At 40.7% G+C, this 20,006-nt stretch overlaps 1 protein-coding gene across 1 annotated transcript in view; it reads left to right on the top strand.

Annotated features, from left to right (window-relative positions):
• The window catches only part of LOC139201113 (copine-8-like), a 58,106-nt gene that overhangs the window by 1,642 nt on the left and 36,458 nt on the right, over window positions 1-20,006 (top strand). The window contains exons 2-4 of the mRNA XM_070830349.1: window positions 11,723-11,763; window positions 17,668-17,714; window positions 18,661-18,764. Coding sequence (XP_070686450.1) covers window positions 11,723-11,763; window positions 17,668-17,714; window positions 18,661-18,764 — 192 coding nt within the window. The remainder of the gene's footprint in view (window positions 1-11,722; window positions 11,764-17,667; window positions 17,715-18,660; window positions 18,765-20,006) is intronic.

Genomic DNA, 20,006 nt, shown 5'->3' with positions numbered 1-20,006 from the left:
TCAGCAGATTAATGGATAAGAAAAATGATGAATGTTTTGGTGACCTCTCCTGTGCTGTATGGAAGCATCTGCCGTCGCCATGTTGCTATGTTCACTCATTTATTCAGATTTTCCCTTTAATTTGTCACCCATCAGTATTATATCATAGTATGTCTTCTCTGGTAACTGCTGCATGCAGTACATGTTTGACTGTTCTGTAAAACATCAGACAAAACATAAAACATAAATGCCTTAATCTTACTCATTTTGTCAGACCAACAGTCCAGCACCCAAAAATATTTAGTTTAGCATAATCTAAAACAGGGAAAAGCTCCAAATCCACACATATAAAAAGCTGGAAGCAGCAGGTTTTTGCCATTTTTGCATTAAAAATGACTCAAACAATTGATTGATAATCAAAATAGTTGCTGCTCTATTGACTAATCAGTTAATCAACTCTAAATGCACCAGTCGTCAGTAGACTATCATCTGATTACAACAAGATATCACTATATATGTATGTATGCTCATTTATAGTATATATTTATACTAAAAATACATTTGTATTATAAGTATAGGTGTTTAGGCAGAGTCAAAGGTCTTGTGATATTTGATTATCCACTATCATCTCTCTCCATAGGTGCAGGGATATGTTGTGCTTTTAATCATACCGGAAAAAACTAACTCTTGCAAACGTGCATTGAGACACACAATAAGTAGAAGAACAAAGACTATGCACTGAATTATGTTTCCACTGACCTAAAATCAGCCAGCTGCTGCAGGAGGCCGAGCTTCTGTTGCCTTTTTACGTTTGGTCTAAGATAAAAGCCTAATAATGGCTCGACAGAGAAAGTCAGCCTGGTAATGACCTGAACGATTTTAAGATCAGAGCCAGTGAAGGGGCTTTCTCTTCCAAAAGGAGGAAGCCATCATCTGGACAAAATAAATGTTCTTTCGAAAGGAAATGATGGCATCATAAAAGAAAAGTTCTTCTGTTAAGAGTTATGAGTCATCTTTGTTTTCCCTCAAACTGCTGTTCTTATACATGCAAGCATAATGTAACGTGTAAGCCGGCCCATGTGACCGTGAACGGGAACACGTAGTCATAGAAAATGGATGGATGGGCACTGTAGTGAAAAACAGCAGTGACATTTGTTTCATGGCTGTAAAGGAGTTTTGAGTCATAGCACCATCACGCTGTGTATTGTTTCTGTCAGGAGGCGATGTAGCGGTATGGACAGCTCTCTGGCACACCTAACAAGTGACCTGTGAAGGACTAAATATTAAAGTACTGAGTATTGTGTTGATTTGCCTTGAAAATGGGAAGTGTAGTCCAAACAACAATGTGTATAAGTGTAGTGTGCAGTTGAAATGACTTGAAAACCATGATGATAGAAGCCCTGCAGATTTCATGCAGTGTTTACCTCAAAGATATATACTGCCGCTTCAAATCAATGGAGATGAATGGTATTTTGTTAATGTTGCTGAAAGCTTAAAAAAAATTGATGTGCACTTGATGAACTCCACAGGAAGCATACCTCTCCAGAAACAATGTTCCCAATGTTACTCTGCATAGTCACCGGACGTTTTTCATACAGTAGATGGTTTTTCTAATGATCCAGTCAGACAGAGCTTCTTTTTTCTTTTTGCAGGATGCAAAACACAAGGCGCACTGCACTGCCCTTTGTGTTGAAGCATACAATTTAAAAACAAGACCAGCTTGCTACATCTTTTTTATGATTATAAACACCGAGTCACCTGTGTTTAGTTTAACTGTTATTGTGATATGAAGTAAACTCATAGATCTGTACCTGTTGTGCTTTTTAGGTAGTTAGCTACTTAGCTTAGTGTATGAACATCTGCATAAAGAATAAAACAATAGAGGGCGCTTTCTCTGGCTGCGATTGAGGGTGAGAGGCCGTTCCCAAGCAGTATGTTGAATACAGGGAATCAGAGAACCGTGTCATTACATGAGACCCTCAGAAAGAGGAGCTTCACCTGGATGCTGGTTAGGCCCACCTCTCATTTCATCTGACTGGACAGTGTGAAAAAAATGCAAATGATGCTGGATGCTTTTCTGCACAGAGTTTCAGGCTTTTAGGCGAACCTGCAAACACACAAAGCGCTCAACAATGCAAAAGCAGCAAGCAATAGTCACCACTGTCATTGAAAACTTTTACAAAAAGCCTCCCTGGGCTCTGTCCAATTGGGGCATAAATGTTTCCATGCAGGTCTGTAGAGTAAACAGAGCATTAAGTTTGACGTCAGTTCTTACTTTTCACACATACACGACTGTATCGACTTGGCGGCAGAAATCTCATTGACAGCTATCTCAACACTTGTTTCAATGAGACAATACACTGTTGTTGTTTTGTTCTACTAAACACTTGGGCGGCCTGACCCTTTTAAGAAGCTGCGTGTTAAATGTAAAGTGGCTATTTAGGGAAGGTGAATCATGTATCCAGAAAATGAGGCTTGAAGACGAAAAGTCTTTAAAGAGCATCTTGAAGGGGATTTTACACCTCGCAATCAGTGTATTACTCAGCCTGTGAAAACAGATGCATGAGGTCTGCAGTGGCTCTGCAGGAGCTTTGTCAGGCCAGAGAAAATGCTGTTTTTTAGGCTTAGAGGCTACTTATTCATCACAGAAAGTCTATGTCACGAACTGGAGATGTGAAGTTTTAAAGGCTTGATAGTGTTTACCAGACAGTGAGGGTCTGATGAAGAATGCTATCAGTTTACTAACTTGTCAGATAACTAAAGGACTACAAGACAGGATATCTTTGTCTCTGCTGCATCGATATATCTTTCTGTCACAACATATGCAGAACTTAAATCACCAGAGCAGTCTGAAAGCTGAAAATCTGGTTTTTGCTCCACCTAGTCAGTCGGCTGTGGTTAGATGGGTGACCAGCCTGAAACTTTGAACCAGAGAGGGCAGTGAAACAATGCTTTTCAGCCTGTTATTACCTTAAGTCACAGTTTTTAGGATCTGCATCAGGTCTGTACTTTAGTTATCGACTTATCTGCCGATTACTTCCCTTTATTCATTGATTAACTGTTAGATCTATAAAACAACAGAAAACACTGAAAAATGCCCATCACAACATCTTAAAGCTCAAAACTAATGATTAATCTCTAATGTTTTTTACCGGCTACACCTGCTGAGCACATATTGTGTAGAGATGTTTGAGTCACAGCCGAAATGAGCTAATGTTTTCAGATTATGTTTTTGGACCGAGCAGTACGCAGTGTAAGAGAAAACCAGCTGGAACTGGCACAATAAATATGATGTGTCTAGATGGTAACCACAGATCTGTGACTTTCACGAGATTTGTTTGTGCTGTTTGTCATTGTGTGTCGCTGATCCCAACTGTGTGTGACTATAACCGTAGTCACAGCCTTAGCTCCTGACCCAAATCTCATAAGGGTTTCTTAAATCTTGGTTTAACATCTAGACGGAACTAAGTAAATGCCAACAGGGTGATCAAGACCCTAAAACCAATTGCCTGTAAGTCATTGGCATTAAGTCACAGGACAGTTTCATTGATTATACTGGAAACCAATTCTCACTTTCTAGAAGGTGTAAGTATAAAATGTTCCATATTAACTAAAAAAAAACTGAAATGATTAATGGATTATGAAAATAGTTGTGATTAAATTTCACTGCACCTCTTAAAAATCCTCTGGCCCACCTGTTTGTGTCGGCTAGAGTGTTAAGAGGTTAATCAGAATAATCATGGTGGCTCTTACCTGCACAACTCTGATGAAGCGCAACACGAAACATTTAGCCTGAATATCAGTCCTGTTGTGTTTTGAAGTGACTAGTAGAAGCATCTATTGCATAACCAATTAATTTGATTCTTTTTTACACAGAAGACAATGATAGAACGCTGATTTTCAGATGCTTAGCTGATGACAGAGTCGACACCCCCAGCAGCCTCACCAACACAGAATTTACCAGCCCTGAGCTGGTGGGTGGTGTGATTTTCCCACTTTGGTGTCTCAGCATGTCAGCAAAGCAACTGAAGCATTCAGTCTAGATAGATCCCATCCTTCAGTGAGAGCCCTCCTTCACTCAATAAATCCAAACCATCGCCGCACTCATCATGTGTGTCGTCAAGCAGAAGAACTGACAGATTGATTAACTTAAGTCCAGTATTGTGCATCAGTGAGAAGAAAATCCCCCAGTCTGCTGCAACAGCATACAGGCATTTGACTGATGAGCACCCATCACTCCTGATCACAAGGCCTTGATGACACACACACACACACACAGATGGAGTTTAGATCAGTGTGTGGACAGTAAACAGTGAGCCTGGGAGGCTTTGAGAACTGCAGGATCAAACGAGCCCTGGAGACGGTCCATCCTTAGAGTTTGCGCACAAAGATTTCGGCGTTCACGTCGGTCATCTGATCTGAGTGGTCCACAGCGGAGAGATAGCCGTGACCTTTTGGCACAAAAGGTGGGAAGTGTATCTCGTCGAAGAATTGACGTGTTGTGATGTAGCTGTATTGAAGCCGGACGCTGACCTGCTGAGAGGCCGGTCGATGTGTCACAGCCAATGTTGCTTTTTCCACGAACAAGGTGAAGAAAGAGACAGAAAGCCTTGTTGGAGCAGAGAAGGAATCCTGTGTGCATTTTTCTCATATTTCATCACTGTATACAAACAGAGCACACCGCTGTAATGTTATACGCAGCTTTATCATGCATGTACATTTGAACAAAATAAGGATGTAGTTAAATAACTTTCAGTGTTTGAATGCTAATGAAAAAGGCCTAAATACGGTTGCAGCTAATGATTACTTTTATTGTCCATTAATGGATTGATTATATTTTCAATTTTGCTCATAAAAATCCTTTCAGGAGTTTCACAGAGCTCAAGATTAACAGAGAGCTGGAAATTTCTTCTTTTGTTTGACCAACCAGGTCCAAAATACAAAAATATTCAATTCACAGTACATCTTACACTGTAATTTACACTGTAACACATTTTTCAAAAAACAAAAGTACAAACATTGTTGTCTTCCCTCTGATTCTTAGACTGCCGTCTGTGTCTTTCTGTAAATGGTTGAGTCATAGTCAAATGAACACGAGACTAAAATAATTAAAACAACACTGTTTTGTCATGAGGGAGAGTAAACTCAGAGCGGCGAGGCGCTCTGTCGCTGCGCACACTGTTATAATTACATGCACAAATTCCCCCAGCTACAGTTTGTTTATGCAATTTATCACTTTTCCACTGATTTATTATTCTTTTTTTTTCCACATGCATTGTTTCGTATAATTCCCCTCTGTTTAATTTTTTCTTACCGGGTAGATCTGTTGACTATTAACCCAAAAACTAAACAAACAGCTTAAAGTTCAAACGCGGCTTTAATGAAACAAAGTGAGGTGAAACCAGACTAAACAGATCCCCTGTTTATCCTTCTCAGTTTTGCATCACCTTGTAGCTTTGCAGTCTAAAGCGTATTGGTCCTTGGCTTTACAAATCCGCCATCATTCAGGCGGAACAGACCAAAGAGCACAAAACCAACAGATCAAGCCGGTCTCATGTGGCGGGCGCAAACCGTAGGAGGCCCAGTGGGCGTCATGCTGAGTGGCTGCTTTAATGAGTTTTTGAAGGAGTCATTTGGCCTAATTAAGGCACCAGCCAACCCACCGTAGCTTCACCTGGTTACCCCAGAGAGCTGACATAGCTCCATCACATTACTAACCACCTCACCTCCTGCCCCCTCTGCTCCTCTGCTTTCATCTTTTGCATAGCCACTATCCTCCATCCCCGTGATTGCTGTGGACAGATTTGAAGACGTCCTGATTAAGAGTGTCTGATGCCTTTCTACTGAGCACAAGGTGTGAATTTAATGTGGTTTAAAGTGAAAGTAATCCAGGAATCTTAGACATTCGGAGCAAGCTGTAAAAACATGACAGCACGGCATACAGCAGTAATATACAGTATGGAACTGTGTCATCTGTATGAGGGAATGTGGTTGGAGGATGTGCATTCACAGTGGTTGCATTTGCTCTCTATTTTTATATAATGAGAAATGTTGATCTGGTTAATCAGGCATGTCAGTGCAACGAGTGTAAGTCATGACTCATGCAAACACCATATTCTGATCATATGAATGTGACTTGTTTATAAATGCAAGTTGAATGTTGGTTGGGTGTAATTCAGGCTCGATCTGTGCAATGTGACCAAAATCTCATATCATATATCTAAATGTGATTTTGCTCATTTTCTCAAATCAAATCAGATCAGATCAAGTAGTACTGTTGTGCCAGCAAAGCTTAATTCTGAATCTGAAATGTTGGTGGTCACAATGGAGGAGGAGGGCTGATGCCCACTGACGGGTGAAGCAGTGTTGTTGCATAGCATCAATTAAATGTTGTACATTAAGATTTTAGCACCGACATACATGTTGTAGAAGACTTAAGGTGCTTCGACAGACTTTATTCTACAGTAATTCTGTTCTGAAATGTACATGTTGTGCTGATGTTGTGACTTTCTCTCAGTGAAGTAGGATTCCTTTAGTTCATTATTGGATGCACATCACTTTCCCCTGAGCACAAATACAAACACACACTGAGAATGGGAGAAAATCGTTGAGAGTTAAGAGTGTGTCTCTCAGGTGCTTCAAAGGTGGATTGACCTTAACAGCTTAGAGTTTTCTTCAGCTTCAATTGACCTTATTGATTTGGTATAATCCTCCCAGCAGGACGAGCTTGTGCTGTTCATTACTGTACCTTTGTTCACAGAGGAGACCTGTTTATTAGCTAGTTTAGCAAACCTGCATGTTGACTGCAGGGCTAAATGTCAAGCTAGTGTACTTAAGTAAGGTTATAGGACGCGAGTTACCGCTCACCCTGCAGTCTGGAGCTCTCTGACTTTAAGAAGCAAGAGGGGTGAAGGGTTTCTTTTTTTGCTGAGGGGGTTTCCTAGCTGAGCATAGTCTGGCACAGACACTGTCAGGGTTAATGCTTCCGATCCCACCAGGGCCACCTATGCACCTATGCTATTCATCTCAGACTGTAGCATGTGTTAAGTTAGCAAGAGGAGCTGAATGGTCGAATATTGTTGTGAAAAGTGTTGATGGAAACTGAATAACAGAAAACACTCACTCTCCTTTTGGCTCCGTTTTGGTCTCCACCATCTCCCGAGGGAAATATCTGTCCGTTTAGCTGCTGAATGCCCCACTATGTTTACCAGCTACTTGCTAACTTTGTCTGTGTGCCGTTTGGTGCAGGGCATGTAGTGTGCAAGGTTTTCTTTTTTAGTCCATTTCACTGAAAACTGCCACCTGCTGCTACGAGAGCAGTGAGAGTGAGCCAAAACATTAACGTCGCTCGCTGTAGAGCAGAAGGGATTTGTACAGTTTGTACATTACACATTGTTAATATGAAGATTAATTAGTGCCGCTTTAAAGGACCACAGTTGTCATGGATGTTTTAAGTGATATACTACAAACTACTAATATGGAAAACCCCTCTGGATCATGCATTTTGTTTGACAATTAGAGACTAGAGAACACATCACATATGCTTTTTCTTATGTTTGCTGGAAATATATAAAAAAAATAGAAGTAATAAATGATAATAAGCCCCCGCTCACACTCCTGACGTGATGAAATCCTATTTGATCCTCGTTTTATTTCTGGTCGTGAAGCTCTAAAGGCAAGCGGTGTTCCCTTTTTTCTCAAGAGCACATCTCCTAAAAATTCATCTCAGTTGCTCTCGCAGATGGAAGTCCCCCCCTTCTCACATACAGGTATTTAAAGCTCCAGCTGCCATGTTTAGGTGGCTGTGATGTAACTGGTGGGATTTCAAATGTAATTCTGGTGTCGAGGCAGGACCGCTCTCGTAAATGTTTGATGATGACGAGGCACTCTGCTCGGACCGCCCAGACGCTTCCCGGGCTGCCCGTGGTAGAAAGGGCTTTTTAAAGAGATGCCCGCCTCTATCAGGGCCAGGTGGAAGCCCTAGGGTGCACATGAATCAGACGGAGGTTACCATATCTGTAATAAGTGTGTGCAGTTCTGCCAGCACTCCCACACATCCTGTCTCCTTACACTCTTCCTCTTCTTCCCTTCACTGGATCTCATTACCTGTTTCCACCGCCAACAGAGTACAGTAATGCCTTTTTTTTTTTTTTTTTTGGATATTTATCCCGTTTGGCAGGTGAAGTCGCCCACTTCTCACTCCTACACAATTCCTCAGACTTTCCAGCTGTCATAAACACAGCTCTGATATGACTAGGCCCAATTCCATCGCTTATTATCATTTATTTAAGGTCTCAAAGCTGGGGAAAAGCCGGTGGGCGTGCCCTGACAGCGAGGCAGCAGAGCGTGGTGTTTTACCATCTGGGCCACACTGGGATCAGCACAACACGAGTGCCTGATCTAGATACATCACTAGCCATCAACGGCTTCAAGACACTCGCTGCTTGTCATACAGGACAGGACGGGCGACAGAACGCTCGCCCCGCAGCTAGCATGATAGCAGCAGCCTCCCTCCCCGCTCATCATCTTCGTCTCTCGCTCTCTCTCCCTCTGTCAGCAGAACACAGTATGGACAAAGTCACACTGCTGCGATTATTGCAGCGTAAAGTGATGCTCGACACAAAACTCGCCCCTTAAGAATCACAATCACCCTCGAAAATATTTGTTCAAACGCCCAATATGACAAGTTCACTTGACAAGGACATTTTTCAGTGCTCTTATGGAGGTGATACAGGTGGATAGTTGGAGGAACAAAGCTTCTGACTTTGAAACCTGAGGCTGCTGTTTGTTTCCTACTGTCAACACTGGTTTCTTTAAACCATTATTTCAAAGCTGACCATCTAAACCGTAACCATATGGAGGAGGACTGGAAAATCGTCATATGAATCACCCTTGTAATTGTTTTGGAGTGAAACGACAAGCAGTTATTTTCGAAGATAAGTGTCACATTTATGTTGCTTAGTTCAGAGGCCTTTTTTGTAAAATGTTATAGCTGCAAACATTAGACAGTCCACTTAGTCCTGATGGTGGCTGTTCCCTAACCACTCTCCTTCACAGCTTTCAGTGTAGAGTGGGAAGGGCTCTTTGTATGTTAATTTGGCTTTGTCAAGATTTTTTTTAATTTATTTATTTAATCTTATTTTGTTTTTAGTTTTTGCATGTATTTTTACACTTTATATTGATCGACTGACACCGTCAGGAAGAAATCCAAGTATGAGCAAGAAAATAACGCTCATAAATGTGTCTTCATACAAACATTATCATCTGTTCATTGAAAAAAATAATCTATTTGCATCACAAGAAATGTTTTAGCTAGGGGTTTTTAAAGAAACAAACACAAAGAAGGAATTATCTGGTTTAAATTTCCTCAATTACATACAGCAGTAATATTACAGTATGTAACTGCATCATCTGCATAAGGCAATGTGATTAGAGCATTCACAGTGGTTACATTTGCTCTCCATTTTTATATAATCGGAAATGTTGATCTGGTTGATGAAGCATGTCAGTGTCATGAGTGTAAGACATGACTCATGCAAACAACATATTCTGATCATATGAATGTGACTTCATTATAAATGCGAGTTGAATGTTGGTTCGATGTGATTTAGGTTTGATCTGTGCAATGTGACCAAAATATCAGATCCTGTTCCGATTCTTTTCATCTCTATACATTATACAGCACATTTTCTATTAATTCAATGAACAATAGAGGTTAATGGTGTTGAGTCTGTTGTGGGGACCGGTCTGTGGCATAGTTTGCAAAGTATGGAAGTGCAGAAGCAGCCCGTCTTTCACGTATGAGCCCATCGTGTTGTCTTGACTAGTCGGAGTCCTTCTCTTGTTTGGAATCACCCCGTTCTGCGTCACCTTTACTCTCCTCCATGTTTCTTTGTGCTGCCTTCATGTAAATTTCCTGCATGCACCCGTTCTCGGCAGAAGAGCGCAAAGCGTCGTCCAAATGATGAAAAATATTGAGTCGATAAGAGTCGATTTGAGACACAATGAAATAAATGATGGCACATAATATGAAATGATAGACGTTTTTCTATCATCACACAACATGTATCGTCATATTGTCGAGCCCCAATTTAGGGGTTATGACTGTATTTAGGACTTTCATGTAAGTGTAGAGTGTGGAGGGCTCTTTCTAAATCATTTTGGAAGATGATGACAGATGTTGCTTAGTTTAAAGGCCCTTTTTTGTAAAACGTTTTTGCTGCAAACATTAGACAATCCACTTAGTCCTGATGGTGGCTGTTCCATAACCACTGTTCTTCAAGGCTTTCATAGAAGTGCAGAGTGCGACAGGCTCTTTGCATTTTAATTTGGCTTTGTCGACGTTTCATTTTTTGGTTTTTTTCTTTGAGTGTTTCTGCATTTATCTTTACACTTTGTACTATATGGACCACCTGACACGTTTAGGAAGAAATGGAAGTGTGTGTAAAGAAATAAGTCTTCACATAAACATTGTCATCTGTTCATTATCTTTTTATTCAGGACAGCTTCAGGAAGAAATGTCCTGAGGAAAATACATAATGCATTTGCATCATGAGTAATGAAGTATTCGGGGTTAGGAATTATCTGGTTTAAATTACACAAATTAGGAACATTTTTAGTTTTTGTTTCGCTTTTTCTAGTCGACTATTCCCTGAATTGGTGGATAAATGAGACTGAAGGAATGAAAATGGGAGCAAACTGCGATGTACACACAAATTTAACAATGTGACAATATAACAGCTGTGGGCACTTATGTAGAATGAGACTGCAATGGATTGGATTAAATTTTAAGCTGTGTCCCATTATTGTGTCCACTGAATAAGCCTTCTTACCACAAATGTCACTTAATAGAGTATAGTTATGCATTTTATGTCCATGTATTACCTTTTTTGATGTGGTGTAAAACACTTTCAGGGGCTTTCAGTAGACTTTGGGGCAATATGTACCGATGGTGTTTGCCAATGGCACTCCTATTATTTAGTCTTTCTGGGTTAGCTCTATGAAAGCTTTATGGGGTTTTAATGTAGGATCTGGCAGGAGTACAAGCTGAGTGAGTGAGTGAAGGGTTCACTTCACCCCTGTTGGGTGTTGTCATCCGTGTCCCTGTCCTCTTGGCCTCCTCCTGAGACTTGGACACTGTAAGCAAATGACACACAGTTAAAACCACAAAGGCCCAACTCTGACGTAACAGGCCGGGTCTCCCTTTCTTGTGCCCGAGCTGCTCCCCGATTCCTTTCATCTCGGGTCTCATGGCAGCTGTGCCTTGTCGTCTTTGTGTGCATATTTAAGTCCTTCAGAGCTGTTTAACCGTGGAGTACATCAGTGGTGCTGAGCATCTGCTCTGTGATGGGACTCTTTGGTGCATTTATCCCTCCCCATGCAAAGAGCAAAGACTAGAGTGTCATGTAAATTTGATGGCAGTCTCCACTGTTGTTGCTGGCACCCAGGAGTGCAAAAAAAGTGAAAAATAGGTCCTCGCTTCTGCTGTTTTCTCTGTATGTTTGAAATATGAATGGGCTCAACTTTAAGCTGGATTTTATAGTCTGTCTAATGATGCCGTCTGAGTGACTGGAGGAAAAGGCTTTTGTCTATCAAGTCAGAAGAGGATTATCGTTAAATAAGTTGTCGGGGTCAGTGAGGGAGCTAATTAGGCAAGGTTTAGTGATGTAATAACTTTCTAGTTCTGCTTTCTCCGTTGAATTAATTTTCATGTCAATGCGTCTCTTTGTTCTTTGTTTTTCAGAAACCTGCTGGATAGAGACACGTTCTCCAAGTCTGATCCAAGTAAGCCTGTCTCCCATCAAACACACACACACACACACACACATGAACACACACTCTTGCTCCCAGCAGGCCCAACACACTTAGATACTGTATGCACAAACACACAGACACATGCACATTAAATTCTGCAGACAAACAGAAATATCCACAAACATCCACCACATGCAGGCAGATTTGACTGTACAAACGCAGGCTTGCACATACTACACAAAGACACACACACACACACACACACACACGCAAATACGCTCTGCCTCGCCTGTGTGAATCAGTAGACATTTGCATATGTCAGGGGTCGTATTCGTCACTGTTCTCTGCTCCCAACGTGAGTGAGGGGAACCAGATCATCCTCACACACAACGCAGCCACTTCCCTCCCACAGATTAAAGCTCGCTCACACACACTCACGCACATCCACAGTCACTCACACACATTCACACATACACACTCCTCACTCCCTTGACAGCAGGGGTTCAATTTGGCAACTGGTCCAGTGGTTTTTAAAGGCCCAGCCTGCAATCCAACAGTAATTTGCCTTGACAGTGAAACGTGTTCTACTAAAGACATTTTTCCTCGTAAACATGCAAACTGAGTTCTAATTTTAGAGACTGGTATTGTCTTTAGCTGACGTGGAAACACAAGGGCAGGGTATCAAGCCTTAATTCTTTTTGGATACAGACTGAGATGCATTCACTATACTGCTGTCGAAAACTACCAAATACCAAAGTAAAATCACCCGTGTGGGTGTGACATCACCCGCTTCATACTTACGTTTGCTGATCAGCCACCAACGCAACCTCTTTGTACCACCTGGGAAGGAATCTTTACCGCCAGGTTGGATGAAATTCAGAAAACATTACTTAAGCTTTCATAGTTGATGCTGTCAGGTGGAATATGGAGGTTTTGTTTCCTAGCGCCTCCTTCCTGACCACCTATGTATGTCACACAAGTCTTGAAAGATGCCAAGCTACGGTTGGCCACAGCAAGAACGAATGACTCTGTGATCGCCTAATCTTTATAAACAGTCACGTTTGAGGGGACTTTGGTTATATTCAGGTTGTGTTATTTCAGTCCCCGAACCCATCAGCTATCACCTGAAAACAAATCAGCTTTTTAAAAGATGTGTCTATATTCATATGGGTTAAACAATCACCGGTGCATGGAGGAATAAGTCTTACCCAGATATCCCATATCTGGATATGCGCCGGCTTTACCGTAAGCCCTGAAACATGGAAACCCTGCCCCCAATGGCTAAATTGTTGTCAGGCAATAGCAGATGGGTTCTGAGAATGGTGATCGGCTAATCTGACAAAACAATAGGCATAAATCTGACCCTGGGATTATTCTTTGATCAGCCATTTCTGCTTTAAGTGAGGCCAGTTTTAGACTTTTATATGTAGGCAAAGGCGCTCTACGGCTGCATGTGTTTACACAACATTCAGCATTAGAGATCTAGACAGAGAACAAAAGACAAGACAGGTTTATATGCCTCAAATTAGCAAAAATTGAAAGTATTGTTCAGTTATTGGCACCGAATCTCTGGTGTCTTTTCAGCACGACTGTTGAGAATGAAGCCCAGTCTGACTAAATGCTGAGTACAGATCCTCTCATTCTCAGGCACACAGGTATACATGCACACTCGAGCTCGGAGATTGTAAAGCGGTTCTTTGCTGTTTTCATCCATCGTGCCTGCTTTGTTTTCTGTAACAGACTGTGACAGTCCCGTCTGTTAAAAGCCCTCTAAAAATAAGCATGATGGGAGGAAAATACTCTGAGTTGAGATGAAATGATGAAGTTGAAATTTATGTATCTTTTTTTTTTCCCATCTGTTCATCCAGGGTTTAGTTAGCACGCATTTTTTCAGCATCAACTTGCTTTATTCCCTGAATATTCAGCACGTTGCCACCTGGGCGCTGCACAGCAAACCTTGTGGTGTTTTTACTTTGCTCGGTGTGTGTGAACCCATAATTGATGAGTCCCCAGAATCGCGGATTGGACCTTTAAGTGTCAGACGGTGGGAGAGGAGGATGAGCATCCCTGCCCGCCCCAACATTTATGCAAGGAGGCACTTGTGCTGCGTCCATGTCTCTGCTCTGCTGACAGCACTGGCCCCAGTCACACAGCATTAGACCGCCTCAGCAGAGCCACACACACACGCGCAAAAAAAAAGTGCACACATCCAGGGCCTCAGGCAGGCTCACGCACCATATTCATATTAGCTTATAAAGCTGGACAACAATCCAGTGTTTCTGTTTTGTGCATGTTTGCGAGTGTGTGTGTGTGTATTTTGTTTCTGTGGTGGAGGAATGTGGATGTGCTTTGATCAGTGTGCTTCAGCAAATTGGGAGAGGGCATTTAGCAGACAGGAGCGGTATCAAAGTAAGCACTGTCGGTATCCCCTACATTCAAAACAGAGACGGCGTTGGCGGTGCTATTGTCAAGCTCTTTCCCTCATCAGCAGCCTGATGAATAGCAAGAGTTGAAAGTGCGCCCGTACGGATGGCAAGGATGCATTGCTTTTTACGGGCGTGTGATTGATGTATCACTTTTTTCCCCGCACAATAATGCAGAGACCATGTGTCATTCCATGCTTCATTGCAAGATTAAAGGATGACTGTATATTCAACCAGCTGAGCCCCGGCTCACTGCACACCATCCACGATGCAACATATATAATATCTAGACTGACAGTCTGCCAAAACACTGCAAGTTTGAGCACTTCTGCCGCCACACCAGACGCAGGGTAATCAGGACGTTTGTTCTTTGTGTTTGGGCTCAGACGCTGTGATACATTTCTAACACAGCTGTGATTGTTGGCAGAAAAACACCACTTTTCTACAAAATGTGAGGAATAATGCGACGTATCCAAGCTAAACATGAGCTTCTCTCTACAAGACAAATCACAGTTTTGAGTGGAAAAAAAACTGGAATTCATCCGATAGAACTGGTGATTTTGAAACCAATGATGATTTTCACTCACAGCCACAACTGTTAATGAATCCATGATTTAATCAGTCATGTCATTTCATCTGTTGGTGGTAACTCATACATAACTCAGGCATAAATTTACAATTAATTAATTCTGTAGTTAATGATAATGCATGTCACCTCAGTGGAAGGTGTTACCTGCATAATCAGATGTCACAAGATCAACTCAAGTCCTTTTTTTATCTTGAGTGTCTGATTTTCTTTGGGTGCCCCTGCTGACAGAGTCTTTATTTTAGAGTTTTTATGCTGAATTTAAATGGTTTCACCTTTTGGCTTCAGCGAGGCTCCGTGTTATAGATAAAATGCAAATGTAAAGTCGTCATCGTGAAAGCCAGTCAAAGTTCATGTTTTTCATTTTGTACGCAAACAGCAAAAAGTAACATTCTCTTAATTACGAACAGATTTTTTTCTTTACTGCTTGCTATGTAAAGGTTATGTACCCATAAATTAGACATGGTAGTTGGGTTTACATATGTTTGATTATTATCTTTGAGGCTGTTCAGTGGAAGCCTTGCTGATGCTGCAGTTCTATGAACCTTTCACATCCCTTAACAGAGCATGTAAACGTTCAAAAAAACAGACTTCACAGAGCCGATCTTCACTCCACCACTTCACAGACTAGTCTAAAAACACTATTCACTATACTGTGTAATAATGCAATATAGGATCTATCAATTTCTTTATGTAGTGAATAAGCAAAACCAACCAAGCACAGTCTACCATCATGCAGTTATGATATATAAAATATAAATGTAGATATGATTTGTTTATATACGTCTAGGGAATTTATTAATTCAGAGCCTCATTACTATACAAGCCACTTATAGTTCAGAGAAAGGATGCAGGCTTTACCTGAACCCCATTGAGTCTGATCCATCCAATGCACCAACTATAGTCTAACTATAGCTGTTTCAGTTCAAAGTTAAAGGAATAGTTTGGGAAAATACAGTTAAATCTCTTTGTTGCTGAGAATTAGAGGAAAAGATTGATACCACTCTGAAGTCTGTACAGTAAATATGAAGCAGCCACCAGCAGCCAATTAACACTTGAGCTTAGCACAAAGACTGAAAACAGGGGAAACAGCCAGTCTGCCTTAGAGGAAACAAAATCTGCCTACCAGCACCTCTAAAGCTGAGTAATTAACATGTTATATCTTGTTTAATGCATACACAAACCAAAGCCTAAAGATAACATGTTTGGCTAACAAACATGGCTTATAATGGCTTTTGTGTGAATTATCTTTCAGACCATTCCTTAGCGGATGACGCTTTGTGTTTTATTTAATTTCTTCATCAATTAAACACAAGAGATAATACACTAAACTGCAGCATGTGACAGGCTTGAGATTAGAGTCTTCTTAAATGACACTTGGCCAGTGATGGACACAGACATTCAAACAGAGCAGTGTCTGTAACCACTGAGCTACCCGACCAAGCACACCAGCCAGGCCTTTTGGTCCCCATGGATGGTCTACCAGGCAGGCAGGCAGACCATCTTAGTGGCTACTTAGCACTCAAACACGAGCTATCAGGCTTTTCGTTTGCTTTTTTTTTAGTGCTTTCGTGCGACCAGATAAGACAACGACAGACAGAGGTTGTCTTTTAGAGTTAGAGATCATTGTTGCTCAGGTGGAATGGGTTGGAAAAGGGCTCATCTGCTGTCCTCATAAGGTGTGTTGTAAAGATTATTCCCAAAGGATGGCGCTCAGGTTACAGCAGTAAACAGCAACCATTAAAAATACACAGCTGCTTGAAGTGTGTTTTAGGTGTGTTAGCCCACATATCAGTGAGTAAACAACCCTATCAGAGAATTATTAAACAGTTGAAGTGAAGACGTCTTCATTAATACATTTGCTTCAGATTTTTTTTTCAAGCATTTCTCAGCATTTTGACCTTTGATGATGATGTTAATACAAATATTTCCATAATAGTCCGCTATCTATTTAACTCTTACTCTCAGTAAATGGGCTAGCTAACTGCTACACTGCATATTGGTAAGCTAACGTTAGCTTTGTCACTTGGATCAATTAGCTGCATAACTGTACATTAAATATTCAGTTTATTTCTACGAAAGTACTATTTGTTGTGGTGTGGACAATTTTAATTGGTTAATTTAGTTTTTATTAATCTATTTTGATGCTCTGTCTACAATGATGATGTTACCTATCGCGTTTTAAATTGGTGATGTATAAATCTCTTGATTATTACTACAGATCCAGTTCACCAAACAGACCTTAATTTAATCAGGTAATCTCATTTAGATCATGAACTCTAAAACATGTTGTCTGATGTTTGTTCAGTTGTGATTTCAAAGCATTGTAACAGTAATATCATGTTATTAACACGTATTTCATGTCTTATATTAGCATTTCCACCATTCTGCTTCTCATTTTTTATTATGTAAACATTTTACCAGTTAAAGCAGATTTCCAAGTGCCTGCTCCCAGGGGTTGTCACAGTTGTGAGTCGCTGCCATGTGACAGATGTGTGTGAATACAGTAAAGGCTGCTCAAATGCAAATGAAATGTCATTTTAGTGCCAGCCGATTGCCTCGCTGTGGTTTCACTAGTGGCCCGTCATCAAAAAACACTCCAAGACTCCTTCGGATGGAGACACTCGAATGTCAATGAGGAGGACTTTCCTCCACCCACACAAACACTCACTAATCCCATCCGCATCGTCCCCCTCCCTCCCTCTCTCCCGCCCTCGCTCCCTCCTCTCCTTCTCTGAAATATCACCATGCTGCAAGGCAAAGTTCTAGTGACATTTAATTAGGGAGTTTTCCTCTCATGTTGGGGTCCGGGGAAAGAACACGCTCTCAGCTGACTTCTCAGCGTTGTTTGTTCACTGTTAAATACTCTTCAATCAATCTAACCCTCTCTTGTTTCTCTCCCCTCCTCTGTTTCTAATTCAACAGTTTGTGTGCTGTACACTCAAGGAATAGCCAACAGGGAATGGAGAGAGGTGAGCACGGGGGCAGGGTGCTGGGGGGGAATAATTCATAACCAGTAAACGCTCCCAAGGATCGTAAATGGCAGCAATGCAGCATTTCAGCAAGTCATTGTGAAGAAGTAGTCCGAGTTATGGCTGCTGGCATGTGAGTCTGCTTACAGTATCTGTAAAATGACGACCGCAGTCAGTAATGCTATTTGTCCTCAGAAATGCTTGATTGAGCCTATTAGATCAATGTGTTGGTTTGAATTTGTTGTTTTGTTTACTTGTTTTGTTCTGAGAAATGTAACAGTCATGTGCAGGCATTTCTATCTAGAGTCTAGAAATGTTTGTGCCCCTGCATGGGTCACAAGCACTGTTTTAATTAGTGAAACCTCCCACAGCTTTCATGTTTCATATTTTGTTAAACAGACTCCAGGTATCATTTTTTTAGGTTTTAAATTTGAAGAATCTATGCAACATTGGTTGGTTTTTCTCTGGGTCCATTTTGGATATAATCTGACCCTTGAATTAAATAGCAAGCACCAATCGCTCAGATTGGCCGACTTTCTTACTTTACGTAAATAACTAAATTGGCACGTCAAATGATCTCATGACAATTGGACATCATGATCAGCTCTGTAAAGCATGAATGTTCCTTTCTAGTAAATAAAAAAGTTGACTGTTCTGATGGGACAAAATTTGGATTTGGGAATTTGTAAAATTTAGAAACAACATAAAGACTAACTTAACAAATCAACTTAACTTAAACATATTCAGATTTTAAGTGTTTTTTTAAACATAAAGCATAAAAAGTGTCAACAGCAGTTGATTTTTCAACGTTCACAAAGCTAGTATTTACATCAGGACTATGCAGGGCGTTCTATTTTCTGGTTACTGTGTGTTTTCCTGGTGTATAGTTTGTTGAATGAGTCTCGCAGTCAGTAATCAAACATTACCTTTCTAATTTCTCTCCTAGTTTGGCAGGACAGAAGTCATAGACAACACCCTCAACCCTGACTTTGTCCGCAAATTCATCCTGGACTATTTCTTTGAGGAGAGGCAGAATCTACGCTTTGACCTGTGAGTTAACAATTGACTTATGCCTGTTTGTGTGTGTGTGAGTGTGTGTGTGTTAGCTTTTGTGTATTTGAGTGTGTTGTGCAGGCGTGGGTGAGAGTGCTGCTCTGTGTGGAGCAAAGTTGAGCTAAGACTGAAATATTCATGGTCAGCGCAGAGGGAGATGTAAGTCTTCTCCCTTTTAAATAAAAGACAAGTTTTCATGCCACTTTTACACCAGCATTTCCATTTGAATTCATCCCCTTCATACAATGCTTTGAGACAAAATAGGGCCAAGTGCACGCAGTGAATCATACACATGGCATTTTGTGATGATCCATCTTCAGTATTGGTTATTATTTTATCTCAGTATCCACTGAAAAAAGAAGTTTGTCCTCATAGTAGTATGAATGGAATCAACAAGCTAACATTTTTAAATGCTAAAAGTCAGTTCATCTGAACCTGATCACTTTACCCTCAGTCAGTTTTAGTGCATTTTTTAAGAAAAAAAGTGTTTTTTATTAGATTTTTTTCCCAACATTTTGTTTTGCATTTCCATCATGTTTTAAGATTCTATGCAGTGGAGGAAAAAGCCTTTATGAAAGTAACAATTGACCTCCTTTCAACAGCAGATGCAGGAGATTGCTCTGTCTTAATCCTTTTAGACCTAAGTGCGGCTTTTGACACAGTTGATCATACAATTTTAATTGACTGCCTTAAGCAGTGGGTGGGTATCTCTGGGTCAGCACAGACTTCTCTCAGACTTCACCCCTCAGATAGAATCTGCTGTGTTAAATTGAGATTCTTCAGGTACAACAAACACCACTGGGGTCCCTCAGAGCTCATTTGTAGGCCCCATGATATTCTCTTCCTTAATGCATTTTATTTTTTAGTATGATGTGTAAACATAATTTTCATTGTGTATTTTCATCAATTTTCACAAGATTCCTATTTGTTTATGTTGTATGAGGCAACACAAACTCAGCACTTTTTTAAATAGTGCATAGATAGAAAGAAATGGATGTCTCTAAACTTTTAACCCTCATTATTTGGTGACATACAAGACATATAGTTTTGAATGTCTCTGGGTTGAGATGGTTGAGAATAATATACACTCAGGGAAAATAATGACTTGTTCATACAGAGGGATTTATGTGGATTCAACAGGCAATACAATAGATGTAAAAAGGAAGACAGTCTTATATGTATTGCACCTATCAAAGTGAACATACTGTTTAAATATAACTTGATCATTTAATATGAATA

The sequence above is a fragment of the Pempheris klunzingeri genome, chromosome 5 (assembly GCF_042242105.1).
Source record: "Pempheris klunzingeri isolate RE-2024b chromosome 5, fPemKlu1.hap1, whole genome shotgun sequence".
NCBI classification, from domain to species: Eukaryota; Metazoa; Chordata; class Actinopteri; order Acropomatiformes; family Pempheridae; genus Pempheris; species Pempheris klunzingeri.
The sequence above is the reverse complement of the archived record's forward strand: the minus strand, read 5'-3'. Positions and strand labels throughout refer to the sequence as shown.